The 14,768-nt window shown below is 48.6% G+C and overlaps 1 protein-coding gene across 2 annotated transcripts in view; it reads right to left on the bottom strand.

Moving 5' to 3' along the window:
* The window catches only part of SRGAP3 (SLIT-ROBO Rho GTPase activating protein 3), a gene marked incomplete at its 5' end in the record, with an annotated part of 125,960 nt that overhangs the window by 45,699 nt on the left and 65,493 nt on the right, over positions 1 to 14,768 (bottom strand). For both annotated transcript variants that reach the window (XM_082004421.1, XM_082004422.1), the window contains one exon: positions 11,719 to 11,881. In XM_082004421.1, the coding sequence (XP_081860547.1) occupies positions 11,719 to 11,881 (163 nt within the window). The remainder of the gene's footprint in view (positions 1 to 11,718; positions 11,882 to 14,768) is intronic.

Genomic DNA, 14,768 nt, shown 5'->3' with positions numbered 1-14,768 from the left:
GCAGCGTGGAAAGGGGAAATGGGATCCCTACAAACGCCCAGTTCAAACTCAGGAAGAAGAAATGAGGTGACAGGTTTCCTCCCGACTAGCCCATCAAAGGTATGCACAAGGTCTCCAATGCTGCCAGAGTACTGGTATGGGACACAGCAGCACCAGCAGAGAGTCTGGAGATGCTCACGAGCTGGCAGGACAGGGAAGTAGTGCATTGTTGTGCTCTTTTCTTAAACTGTGTGACCAACTGGATCCTGATGAAGCCAGAAGTACTTGTTCCAAGCCCTTCCACCCCTGTGCACAAGCGGATCCCGATAAACCGCAGCAAAGGCCTTCACACCCATCCCACAGAGAACAAAACCACAGCAACCTCTCTCATGCCTGTATGTTTTTTCTTTCCTCCTTTCAGGTGACAATGGAGTGGGTGAACCTTGGCAGCACAACCGGCTTCTGGTGATGCCCACCTTAACTACCTCCTGCCTCCCCTCCGGCGATCTGCCCTCTCCTGGCTCCCCGGACAACCATGAGACCGTGCCATTCTTTGCTCTGCAGTGGAGTTCACAAAACCATGTACATTTTAATTCTAGATATTATTTTAAAAAATGAAAGAGCCCCACAGCATGAAAAGTGCCCCAGAGGCCTTATTTACACTACTTCAGGAATCCGGTCTAATACCCTTCCTGCTCCAGGAGCTGAAAAGACAGCATCAACAGCACTGCCAATCCACATCTGGGCTCTGTTTTTTCCATTTCTAAACATTAAAACCAAAATACAGATGGCTTCCTCTTCCAACCTGCCTGTGACAGTGAAATTTAAAAGTAAACTGGCATTTTGATTGCCTTTAATTTTCTACAAATGCTTAACAAAATAAAATGTGTGATTATAAACATGAACACATACAGTACAGCAAATCCTCACGCTATTTCAGAATTGCTGCATTTTAGTTTGAGGTCAATGTTTGTCCACGGATCACCCAACCTGGGTTTCAGAGACCATGATGAGGAACATCACACAATTTCATTTATTTATCCTGCGGGTACACAGGGATGAATGTGGAATTACAGACAATATCGCTTTGCCGTTCCACTGGCAGTACTTATTTCCAGCCCACAGTCCACTGTGTGGGTCTAACACGCTAACGACCTCCCCCATTTTGGGGAATTGTTTCACATTAAGACTGGCAGAGTGCACAAAAGCTGGGCCTGCTCTGTAGCCTGAAGAGTGTTTTATAGCCTGACTTCACCTATTTTTCAACAAAACCTGCACTACTGGATGTTGGTAAGCGGCTGTTGCATTCTCTGCACAGAGCTGGCTGTGTGTTACTGCTACATTAACTCCCCTGCATTACCTAAATTATGCAGTGAACGTTTGTGGGTACACGAATCACTTATTTTTGCATTCTCCAGTCATACAGTATCAACTGTCAATATATTTGGATTTGACAGATTTACTAAAGATACCTGCTGCTGTACTTGCAATTTCCAATCAACTTTGATATTTCAGAATGCAGATTATCAGGGCTTCCTAGCCCAAGTATTTCAAGCTTTAGGTTCACCCTGACCATGATCCACTCTCCCCAATTTGTCTTCAGTAGCTCATTTTCACTCTTCTGACCTGAGTGAACCAAAGTCTCTCCAAAAAGGACATTATATTATGAAATAGCTACACCACAGTTATATAATACAGTTTCCAATTTCACAACCGCAACAGCCAAAGTTCATCAAGCTTAGGAGAAAGCTCACTGTGAGCGTAAAAACTCATGGCATCTTCCTCCCTCCACCTCCCTGTCTGTTGAAAGCCTATTATCAGTTTGTATTTTCACTTTTCTTGCCAGGCAGGAAGAAGCAGATACAGTTGCCTACCTCCTAGAGCATGAGCATGGCATTTCACGGGAGAGGCCACAACTTGGGGAGCTGCTGAACGTTTAAGCTTGGCTGCAGATCAAGTCAACTCCTACTCAGAAATCCAGCGGCTGGATGCTACTGCAGATGTCCATGCACTGCTTTCCTGCCTCCCTTGTAATTATACCCCACATCTCTCTGTAGAATCTTCTTGGCTAGGAAACATTTATTATAGCTTGAAGATGTGTTTAAACTAAGTATAGACATCCCCCTCTCCCCCTCCAAAAAAAACCCAAACCAAAAGACAAAGCAGTTTCTTTCAAATTTCCTCAAATAACTCCATGCATTTTTGTGCATATCCCATCAGCTTCTTGGCTGAGTGGCTAAAGAAGCCCGTGACACAGAGAGGTCTTCTAATCACGGCTAACTGGACAGCCTACATACTTGAAAAGTTTAACCTTAGGTTATTAGAAGTTAGAACTGAATGCAAAGAGTGAAGCAAGGAATCTAAAGGGTAAAAGCACTCCACATTCAGCGAATACCCAGTAATTAGAGTTTATCTGTGAACTAGCAACAGGGTACTTGGAAGATTCCCATCTTCAGAAGCGCGACTGATGCACACTGCTCCCATTCCTACGCGTGCAAGGTGCCAAGAAGATGCCAATTACCAGAAGGTGCTAAGTACCCCCAGCCATCTGGAAACCTCGTCTGCTGGAAATCCCAGTCCCTCTCCCCTCCCCGCCAACACCAGCAGTCACTAGCTGGTCTCAAAAATCTCACTGTGGCTTGCTAATAAGCAACAGAGCTATTAAAAGCATGCATCCCTCCCAGACACATCCGGAATAGGAGTTACTTAAATCGGGGTCTACAAACCGGGGTTTGGGCCGCAGAGGCCCCGAGCCTGCAGGAGCTGAGAGCCGCACGTAACCCCTCCAGCTGTCACGAGTCAAGGCCTGGGCCCCGAACCAAGCCTGCCCCAACAACCGGCGGAGGACGGGCTCGTGGTAGGAGCAATGGCCCCAAGTCAGCTGCAGTTCTTGCCTCTGCCCCAGATTTCCTGTGCAGCGGAGGCGAAGTCCACAAAGCCGTAATTTTCAAACCTCATTTTAGACTCCTAAATAGAGCAAGAAAAAATGGCTCAACTGTCAGCAGCGTGTCGTTCCCACGAGTCGCACTGACATGGGAGGAGCACGGGTGGGTGCTACGTTTGAAGACCCATTTGCTTACAGACACTATACGCCAAACACCCGGGTGGCCTCCAGCATCGTCAAAAGTCTCCCGGCATCCAAGAGGGCAGCGTCCAACCTCGTGATGCTGGAGCCATTTCCAAACGCAGGCAGGCGGGAGGCTGAAGGATGCGCCTCTCCTCCGAGCTTGCTGCCTCCCCTTTTTATACCAGAGAAATTACATTTGTGTGTTTCTGGGAGACAATGCCAAAACGTCATTCCAATTCCCTGGTACCGTACGCAAAACCCAAACTCCAATTCAGCCGCTTGCTTTATGCCTCCCATTCCTACTAAAAACCACAGTTGCTTGCTGGGATAGCAATGGCCTCAGTTTAGCAGGTTTATTAAAATCCCTGCCTCTGCAGACAAAGTAAGGGGAAGAAGCAACACAAACTCCTGGCAAGGAAGAATGCTTATTTTAAAGACAAAGAATTTGTATCCAGACAGACACCATTTCTTCATCAAATCTCCATCCAGGACACTGCAGTATGGGGCATAATTAAATTCACTGTCACGGAATGTAATTAAGTCTCACACTGGGGAGTAATGCAGCACGGTTATTTCGGACATAGCAATGCTCTGTCTCAAACATATAATTTCCTGTATTCCATACTTGGAAGAAGCAGCGAACTTCTTTCCTTCTGCCACAGCAGGAGGTAAAAGGGGAGAAAACACCTGCCTGGCCAAGGGGCCGGCACTGCATCCCTCGCCCAGGGTTTGCCTCGGCCAGGAGGACGCGCTGTGAGATTTCACGGTGATGGAGACCCACTGCGACAACAGATCAAGTCGGATCTCTGCAGTGACATACCTTAGCATCTCCATTTATTGCCTGCCTATTAGCAACGTTAACACACTTGCCTTGATAATCTCCTGCACCAGGAACGTGACTCACACTGGAAGCTCCAGGGATATTTGCCCAACTGTGTCTTCTTCCTCTACTTTCCTCATTAGCAGGGCTTGCCTGTCTGCTGGAGCAGGCACGGAGGCTGCCTGCTCATTTCAGTTGCTAAGCTGCAGGCCAGGGATGCTCGGACCCTGGACACCAGTCGCCCGCGCTGCTTGCGGAGCTCCCCGACCTACCTGCAGGTCCCCGCCACGCACCCCTTTGCAGGAGCTCCGTGATACCCTTAAATGTCCGCACAGCTCCACAGTACTTGCTGATGGGACACCACTCCCCACCCCAAGTGGGCAGCACTCCATCTGCAGGTCTTACATTGCCCAGGAAAGATTCTGCTGGGAAAGAGGAGATGATGCCACAGAGGCCACACGCTCCCTGTGTTTCGCATTTGCAACCCAAGCTCACTTACCACATCTACCTCAACATCAGTGTCAAGGGCTGGTAGTGAGCAGGGGAAATCCCTCAAATGCCAGCGCACCTCCAGAGCCAGTCCTGGTCGCAGCCGTGCTGAAGAACCAGGAAGAGCTGGAGCATCAAACCCAATTTCTGCTCTTGAGGTCCTGCAGCTCTGTACCCCCCACCCAAACCACTCCCCTTTCAAGCCACGTGTGACACCAGGGGAGACTGTGAGGAGGAGCTGCAGGCTGAGCCACCACTGAAACGAAGCCACCCAGACCTGCTCTGAACTGCATTCGGCCCCTGGGCTCTTCAAAGCAGTCTCAGCTCAGAAAGCTTCCTCTGGCTTGGTCTGCCACTCCCAGTGCTCGTGGATGCTTTTCTGAGGAAAAACATCTTGGGCTTCAACTGTGAGACCCGGCATGGCGAGGTGAACAAAATGAGAGAAACAGCAAAGGTTTTCATGGCCTTCACTGGCCCCCATTGCCTGGCACCTGCAATGTCACACCTGCAGCTGAGCTACCCGTGCGTGCTGCAGAGAACCAGGACAGCTGAAACCCACCCCATCCCGGGGCAGGCATTAGCACAGCCCAGAGGGCATTTCAGATGTGCCCATCTCTCCACATGAGTCCAGAGAACTGACTCAAACACACGGCAGAAGTCTGAAGGTGAAGAAGACGCACCTCGTCTTTCATGTCTTGTACTGAGAGATTCAAAGTAGGAGACAACAATTTCTTGGCCTGTTTTTAACCATGCTGACCATGTGCCCCAAAGGCCCCCACAACTATCTAACCAGCGACACCATAGCACTTCTGTGGCAAACATCTGTGTTTCTCTTTCAGCCTGGACACACAGCTCCTGATGTCGAGATGACATCACGTCCAACTCAAAAACCTCTCTGCAGGAGTTATTAGCCTGCTTTGGAGGACAGCAGTTTCGGTGCAGCAAGAAGCCATACCCACTAGAGGACAACTGCCCTTTGTCACAGCAGCTATAACCAGTCAGTGCAACAAGTAAATGACGTCATTACTGGGTCTTTCTATAAAAATGCTAAGACACATTTAATACCCCCATGGGCTCCTCCTTCACTTTAACAGTCATCAGCAGTGCAGCCCCCAGCCTCAGGATCGCTAATGAAAGACGTTGGTCTTGGGTCTCTGGGCTCCTGCAAACCCCCACTGTGAAAAGCCACACATCTATTGTGGCTTCAGGTTAGAGGGTCACAGAATCAGGGCCAGGTGTCAGGAAAACACCCAATCTACACTGCTATTCCTGCTCTCGCATCATCCTCACCGATGTGATGCCATTGCAGCCCTCGACTGTAGAAACGTGTTAAATACTGAATTCTGAAGCACTGCCAGAAGAAGATGCAGGGTCGGTTTAATTGCTGGGATAAAATGCAAGTGGTGTGAGTTGTATTACAGCTGTGTAAAATTACAGAGCTTCAGTGCACAGGGGTTCAGCTGAAAACCATGAGTTCAGGGGGCGAGCCAAATCATACCCTCACGGGGCCAGATCACCAAAGCCAGGAATTCCTATATCCCACATCTGGGAAGGGCAGAGGAGAAAGAAAACAAATCACTGGATGGGAACAACTGCTCATTTTGTAACAAAGGAACTGTAGTCCAAATCCAGATTCGACTCACATTTTGTAAATGGTTCCTGCCTTTACAAATATTAATTACAAGCATCTTTCCGCTCTGCCTCGAGACCACCTTTGAATGAATCTCACAGTTCAGTACATTTTTTCTGCAGGTATTCAAGAAGAAGACAAGTTTCCACAGTTATAATTGGGATTCCTTTGAATGCGATTCAAAAATACCTGAAAGGCCAACAAAAGGGCTGCAGATTGCTTAACCGACATCTATCACCATGCTTAAACACAAGTGATGCCAAGACTGTCTGTAGAGTCTCCCGCAGACAGGCAGGTTTCTGCTCTTCAGAGTTCTCCAGGCGTCTGTTCCCCAGCCCACACTGCCCGTGGCAAGCCTGGGGGACACGGCACCGTGACAGAGCAGAGCAACCCCGCTCAGCTCCCGTCCCTAGAGGATGCCTTCCATGCCCCGACCCAGGGGCCAGGTCCTGCCAGCCAGACCCCTCACATCACCCACCGTGTCGGGCTTGCAGTCCTTCACCCTCGCACCACCGACGCTCTGCTGCTGCCGGACCCCATCCCAAGCAAGCGTGCCTCATTCAGCATCGATGCAAGCGTCACAACACAGAGATGCTCTGTCACTGGATGCCTCCAGGCACAGTGGCAGTGCTGGGCAGGAAGGAGCAGAAAGAAAAACAACAGGATTCAAGACGTGGGCATGCCATGGACCCATGGATTTGCAAGGGATTAACGATGTTTTCTGCTCTGTTCCCAGCAATTCATAACTTTCTATTTCCCTTTTGACTGCTAGCGAGCGCTGAGCTGGCATGCTCGAAGCCTGATGCTTTACTTCCACACCTCATCCCAAATTTAGTGCAGCGGCCAGCCTTATGCATCCAAGTTGGAATGTTGCTTTTCCTTATGTGCATCGCTTAATGTTTGTCTACATATGATTTTATGTATCACTTTGTTACTAAATGACTTAGCACACACAGGCACACAAGTACACTCAATATGCATATACATATATGTATGTGTGCATTAAGGGCACTGGTGCATACATTTTATACAAACACACTTATTTAAAAGTTGTTCCTGCTGTATTTAATTCCTCTACCTGCCAATTTCAGGAATCCGCACCTCTTTTTTGTATTTTCATTATAAGCTTTACCCATTTCTTTTCTTGGCTTTGCAGGGATTTTTTCTAACTATGACTTAGGGCCTAGAGTTTCATTTTTTATTTTCAGCAGTGGTTTTTTCCAACTTATTCTAGTTTTCTGTTCTCCTGGGGTTCCAAACTACTTCTGCATATCAGGACCACCTTACTATCAACTTTTCATCTCTGCCCTAAAAACATATCTACTTTGGGTATATAACATTTCCTAAATAACTTACGGTATTTCCCTAAAAACAGAGTTTCTCCTTTTTGGGTATGCTGAGCCAAACAATCGGCTCGGACACTGGATATATACTGCCTGCAGTGCCTATGGACAACCAAAGTGGATCCACTGATTTCAGTGATGGACATTTATTTACCAACATAGTACATGCCTTTATAAATTCTCCTTGATTCTGCATTGAAATTCTCAGGGCAGAGTTTAAAATCCTGGCTGCAGAAAATCTCTCATTTTCCACTCCACCAAACCTCACCAGGCCGCAGTCTGTTTTTCCCCATTTCACGGTGCTCGGTGGTACCAAAAAGAAACGGACGATGAGAGGAGAAGTTGCGTCTCTCCCGACAGAGCCCCCTCCGCACTCTCAAAGCTAACAGAATTGCCACTAATTAAGCCAAGAAGGAAGTGAACCAGAAGCAGGGGATGGGAAGGGAATGCAGCAAATGCCCCGACCCAAGCGTCACTGGCCTCTGCTGAGCCTCCACAGAAAGAGCCACCAACCCACAGCTCTCCCCGCAGCCACGACACGAGCTCTTCAGCTCTGCAGGGAGCACGGCTTCCCCTGGGAGCAGAACAACCAGCCTCGAGGTACCGCTGCAACACAGAGGAGCAACTGCGGCTTGCACGAACACCGCGAGCAGCCTGAGAAGCTGTCCTGCCAGCAAACGCCGCCACAGCAGGGACCCCAGCCTGGACCACAGCCTGCAAAAACAGGTTTGCCAGTGAGTCAAGAAATGTAATCTACCTTCTCCTCCATCCTTCGATAACCAACTTACACCTTCCGTAAGCTCTGCTGAGGCCAGTGCAAGCTGTCACACTGACCTCAGCCGAGGGCAGGTCAGACCTGGAGTTGGCTCAGTTAAATGTCTCCAACTCAAACACTAAAAACTCAATCCCCACTAGCTCCTGCTTTCCCCCTCTCCTGGATTTGGGTAAGCCAAAAGGCTTCCTGACCAGCCACAGCAATAGGCGTGTCCGAGCGATGCACGGCCGAACGCCATGGACCGTACGCTGCTGGTCACCGGGAGGGCGGAACACTTCAGTGGAGATGAACAAAACGCAAGGCCCCAATTTACTGATGAACACCCCCCACTGCTGCCAAACGTACCCAGGGACGCCGAGGGGAGAAGCAGCTCAGCACCCGGCATCTTTCTTGGCAGATTACCACTGCACTGATCAATTGCTTCTCAATTATGCACATCCTCGTACTCCAGATAGTAGGTCCCTGCTTCTTTGCTGAGAAGAATGTTTACATTTACATAATGAAAGCACAAAACACAAAACCTTCCAGTTCCTCCGTGTACCCGCAGCATGTCACAACCCATTAATAAATTCTAGATGGGAGGAATTAAAAGTGACATCTCTGGAAAAAAATGTTACCCTAATTTACCATCAAAGAGCAATCTACAACAAAACCGAACAGCTGAACCACAAGTGCAGATGCCTTTAACCCTTCTGGAGCCGGTTTACTTGCCCAGCAGTCCAGTACGGTACAGTCTCCCCAGGAGGAGTGCTTCAAGCACTTCACTCGTCATGCTCCAAACCAGACCAGATAAAATAGTGAAAGATGCCTCCTCTTGAGCAATCTCGTACCCGCTGCAAGGCTGGACTGGATGTCTTGAAAAGCTTTTTACCAGGGTGCTCGTCTTCCCACACGTGTGCCTAAGGCTTCTCACCAAACACTGTGGCAAAGTGGGGAGTGCAGCCCCAGATCCCCTTTTGGGCACAGTGTGCAATAGGTCAAGAAAAACAAACAATATCTCCAAAAGTGTCAGCCTCCCTATCCACAGTAAGGGAAAATGATGACACAAAATAAGCCTTTTCCAAGACTTCGCTGAGCATTATTTCCAGGGACACAAGAGTCCTGCTACAATTTAAACCTCAAGGGGCAACGAGTGAAATCACAGATCCCCAAAGCTCTGCTGTAAAGCCTCCTTTTGATTAAAAGCAGGTGCTGGCTTTGGCAGGCCTCAGATGGAGTTGGTGCTACTTCGCCTCTCCTGGCAGAGGATGGGGGAGGGAGAAACAAGGAGCAACAATTTCTATAGAATATAAGTATTGTGTAAGTTAAAATTTAAATTCAAACAAGAGGAGGGAGGGAGAGACAGAGGAAAAAGCAAACACAAAGAAATAATTCTGCTGAAGGGATGAAATACTTTATAATCTTGTCCCGGTTGAGGATTGACTTACTACAAGAAAAACACTTCAAACACTCTATTTATGCCCTTGTTTGAATGTTGATTGGATTTGTCCTATGGTTCAAAATGAGATATGCCACTCACAGACCAAAGACAGTCTTAATATACAACTCAAAACCGGGTTCAGAGTAAAATGCAAATGGGAGGGAGATTTGAGACCAACTTAGAACTGAACTAACCAAAATATCCCAAATCTGTCCAATTTCTGGAAGCCAGAAGGGCAGGAAAGGGGATGATGTCCCGTATCAGATCAGCAAATCCAAATCTGACCTTGCAGTTTAATTTCTAGGTCAGATCTATAAACTAGAGGCGACTGGCCATAAAAATATCAGATGAAATTTACTCTCCAGCTGGGCTAAGATAACCACTGATTTGAGAGCCCTTCTCCTGTTTGGAGAGGCAAGCATCCCAACAGGCTCACGCTAATTCTAACTGCAGTTCTCCAGCTATCCCTGTTGAAAACAAGTGATAAAAATTAAGAAAAACATAAGAGCCATAAAAGCAGGCGAAAGGCCCACCTAGCCCGGTACGGTATCCCTGAGGGTGGCCATTAGCAAACGCCCAGAAGAGAAGTGGAGGAAGAGGGACGGTGATGCCGCTGCACACACTCGCGATGTGACGAGCTGCAGGGCTGCAATTCCCAAGCCCGAAGTTGCGCCGTCAGCGGGGCTGGGCAACCGCCGATAGAGAACACTCCTTCACGTCTGTCCCACTGCCTGAGGACTCAGGTTACACATCTGGCTTTCAGGAATATGGTACGAGGCAAAAAACGTGTAGCATTACCCATGACAATGCAAATGTAGTATAACATATATAGTATTAGTGACGCTAAAAAGTCTTTCCTTTTTACCTTTTCTTTCTGCCCGGTGCCTGACCGCCCATGGCTTACACTAGCCGGGACGATGAGGTCCTCACTCCCTACAAACTGCCTGTGACTCCTTATGCTCTTACCACATCCCCCCTCATTTCCAACTGAAGAGTCCTGGTCCACCTGACTGTGAGATTCCTGCCAGTCTTTGATGCTCATTTTTAATTTAGTTATCATTAATAATTCTGTTTCATCAGCAGACTTTGTCATCTTACTATTCAACATTTTCTTCAAATAATTTATATGAACTCCACTGAAATTCTCCTTCCCTTTGTTCCCTGCCTTTCAACCAGTCATTGATGCAGAAAACCACCACTCTTTATTCTTCAACAACTTTTCTTTAAGAACTTCAGCAAGGGACCTTTTCCAAAGTCTGTAAGGCACTGAAGGTACTGTGCCAACTTATTCACATGATTGTTGGCTCCTGGAAATACCTCCACCAGATTTATGAGGCATTACTCTTCTCTTAAGAAAGCCACACTGACTCCTCTCTGTTGTATCTGCCTACATGCCTGTCATTCTGCTCTCTACTAAAGCTTCACCCAACAAGTCTGTTTTCAAAGTCAGATTGCAGATTTGTTCTCTGAAGCCCTCCAGGATTCTTCAAAAAAAAGTCATCATGTTTTCCACCTTTCATTTCTCTGGCACTGAAGCCAGAGAAAGCATCAGGTCACACCTCACTGCTAGTCACTTGACAGTTTCATAGCTCAGTTTCTTTAAAATTCTTGGATAAATATTATCTGGAAAGACTTATAAGTAGCAGTTGCTTGTACAGATTTGCTCTGAAACATCTAATGACAATTCAGTTGGATAAGGTTCCCCAGGTTAGTAAACCCCCCCTCCCCGATCCTGCCAAGAAAACCTCTAGTCTAAGCTTTTCCATAATATAAAGAATTAAAGCAGCCAGCTGGCCTTTGGCTGTTACCTCATAGCCTTTTTGCACCTCACGCATCTATCCCTCTCCATACCCTGTGGCAGGTTTCTTCCTTGTGATTTTGGAGAAGTTTTTGTTAACTTTATGTCTTTAGCAAGTTGTCTCTAAGAATTTTATTTGGCCTGCCTTACTATGGTTTTACATTTTCACTGTCCAGAGTTTAAACTCCTCTCTAGTTTTCTCATTAAAACGTGATATGTACTCCTTAGAAAGTTTTGTTATCTTTCTCTGCTTTTTAACAGTGTTGGCTTTTTTGTACCTCTGTAGACTTTTGTGGGGGGCACAGTTGTGTAGAAGTCCACAATAAGGTTCTTTTTCAGACTAAAACGCAAGGACAGATCCTCACTGAGCAGAAGTCTCCATCGCTGCTTTGGTTACCTTTTTAAAGAGCCTGATGACATCCTCACTGATCTGCGACAGCCGAACAATGACATTGTTCATGAAGATGTCATTCAGGGTGGCGTGATCTCTGCTCTCTCGCCGGGTCTGCGTCAGAACTAGGTACCAGCAGTTCACAGGGGAAAGTAGGTGTTGATCTTTCCTAGGGAATCATAAAAAAAAATTAACCAAAAAGGTCAAGTGAACAAGTCAAAAAGGCATGTAATTTTCAAATGAATGCTGTCAGCATATTAACATTGCCTTCCTCCACTGCACACATTTGCCAGAATCCGTCGCACCCCCAGAGAGAAGTGTGTGAGCTCCTCTTGGCTGTCTCTCCGCCCCAGGAACTGCTGCAGCATCCGGCCAAGCACCCGACGGCCCCTCAGCCCAGCTGTCAGAGCCAGCCCGCCTCTCCAGCACACGGCTGCGAGCGCGACTGCTCCCGGCAGCGCCGCTCCCGGGGCACGCACGCTGTCCCACCGACCTGCGGGAGGACACGTGGCTGCAGCATGTCCTGCTGCTGCCACCCCTTGCCCCCCGCCCCCAGGGCCACAGTCACCTGGGGCAGCGGCACAGCTCTGCCATGGAGGCGACCGGCGCACCACGGACTCTCGCCAGCTCAGAGCCACGTCCTTTTGGCAGACACCACAGGGTCAGACACACGGCTGCCGGCCCATGGGCTGACCACAGTGGCACCTCCTCTTCGGTGCAGGAAAGGTGCTTACACATCTCTGCCAACACAGAAGCTCCCAGTCTAAATATTATACACGAGGGTTTCAATCAAGCCAAAGAATCCCCATTCTTTGTCCCAAGCTGCTCTCTCCCACAGTTTCGTCCTTTTTTACCAGCCTCCCACAGCTGCCGGTGGCAGGAGAGAGCCCTTCTGTGCAGGCGAGACGGATGCTCTGATGCTGACTTGGGCACAAGCCCTGTGCTTCACTCAACACACATAGATACGGATCTTTGTATACAATCTGCCCTACACAGCTTGGTTTTTCTTGGGGCACCCAGTGCACTTTCTGGTCCGCTGCTCCACACCTATACTTTGAAAAGGTGTGGTCTGCAAAAGGCCAGTTAGCAATATTACAGTGACACAGTGCAGATACTGCGTGCATCAGCTCTGAAGGACCTGAAAATGTGCGAGTCAGCCGGAGACAATACAAGAGCTGGTCCCCTGCCCCAGCTGGCCTGGGAACGCATCTGTGGCCCTGCTCCGGTTTCCAGGAACCTCTTTTGGAGTTTCTTTCAGCTGTTCAAGTGCTTCCCCACAGGGATGCCCAGCGGCACATGAGCACACGTACCAAATCAGACGCCCAACCAGACCCTTCCCAAACCGGGTGCTCTGGAAGATGGTACAGGAGAAGAGGCATGCCTGGAAAACCCTTCAATGCTTTGCAAGAGGGAGTTTTGCTTCTTTTTTCCACATTGTGCTATTAATACGGCTGTCACTTCCATTTCAGAAAGAGCCCATTTGCCACACAATCTGTTGTACTGCATTTAGTGCGCTAAATAGTGCTGGAGAAAATGTTTTGCATCCAACGTTAACACGAAGTGTCTGTGCGCATAATGAATATATTAATGTATGCTGAATATTTATGATGGTCTTAATCCAACTTGTGCTGCAGACAACAAAGAGACTGCCATGAGCAGCAGCAGGCATTGGGGAGGGTGACCTGGAGAGTCCCCGGGAGCCACGCTGCATCCTTGGAGCGACCATGTCCCCACCCAGCTCCACTGGTGAGACCTTCCGAAGGGGCATCCCGAGACCCTGACTCACCTGGAAGCCAGGGCTGGCCAGAAAACCTCCCTTGCGAGGGAAATTTCAGGGAACATTTCATACTTGATCAGAGCTTAACTAGTTTTGACATGTTCCATCTCAATACTGAGAGAAACCTGCTCTGCTCTTCATGTACTGCTTTTAGTACTGAAGACAAATAAATCAAAAGTGAGTCAAAATGTCCAAAAATGATACAACTGAAACAAAATGTTTCACATTGTCCATCTGAGACACTTTCAGATAAACCCTCTAAATGAGGCAGCCAAGTGATTTGATGCGAACGTTTCACCTACACTGTTTTCTCTGGTCAAACCAACGCTTTCCCACAAGATGTGCTGGTTCCAAAGGAATGGCCGCTTTCGGCAGAGACCTCCCCTGTCACCATCCTGCCTGGGCAGGTCTCCCCATGTGCCGACAGCCCAGCCTGATGGACGCGTTCAAGGCCAAAAGGCTTCTCCCTGCCCAGCACCTAAAGACACGTGCAACCTGTCCGGGAAGCACTCGCTGCTTCGCCCACACAGGAGCCAGGTCTGCTGCGCACCCGGGCTCAGCAGCCTGCGCAAACCGACAGCGCTGGCAGCGCGGCCGCAATGGAGGCGGGCCTCAGACCCCCTGCCTTCAACCAAGACTGTCATTCCCGAGAAGTCCTACATCAGAAAGTTAGCCCACACTTGCTACAGCTACGCTGTGCGGCCGAAGCCTTCACACACATACTCCTCCTCATGCAAGATGTTCTCGCCTGCAGCATGCGCGCTGGTGCAGCCCACCTCACCACTGAACCCCAGAGAGGAAGGCACGGTGACTCCAGAAAATCTCTGCATGCACCTACAGACAAAACAACAGCTCATAAAAGCATGAATGAGTCGGTCAGCCCGGAATCACCACGAACAGCCCAGCAGCAGCTCCACGGTAATTACCACTGTTAAGGTCTGGGCCACAGCCTGCTGCACATGGCTACACAGGGACAAAGGAAGAGCTGAAGACACCGTATTTCTTAAGAGTATCAAAAGCCTCATCAGAATAATGACATTCATGAGCAAGCTGGGGAAGCAGTGCAGATGAACCTAATAAAGGGCAGAAGAAAAATATATTAACGGAGTCTGTCTCAACATGGCGTGAGGCAGGGAGGACCCAGCAGAAGTGTGCACTGAAATCAAGGTGGCCCTATTAACACTACCAATACCAGCACAAACCACCAGGCACTTGTGCCCAGGTGTTTCATAAAGGCAGAGAATCGTTGTCACCTGGAGATGCCGCACAACAGCATCCT

The sequence above is a fragment of the Phaethon aethereus genome, assembly GCF_964289735.1.
Source record: "Phaethon aethereus genome assembly, chromosome: 11".
In the NCBI taxonomy this organism is placed as follows: Eukaryota; Metazoa; Chordata; class Aves; order Phaethontiformes; family Phaethontidae; genus Phaethon; species Phaethon aethereus.
The sequence above is the reverse complement of the archived record's forward strand: the minus strand, read 5'-3'. Positions and strand labels throughout refer to the sequence as shown.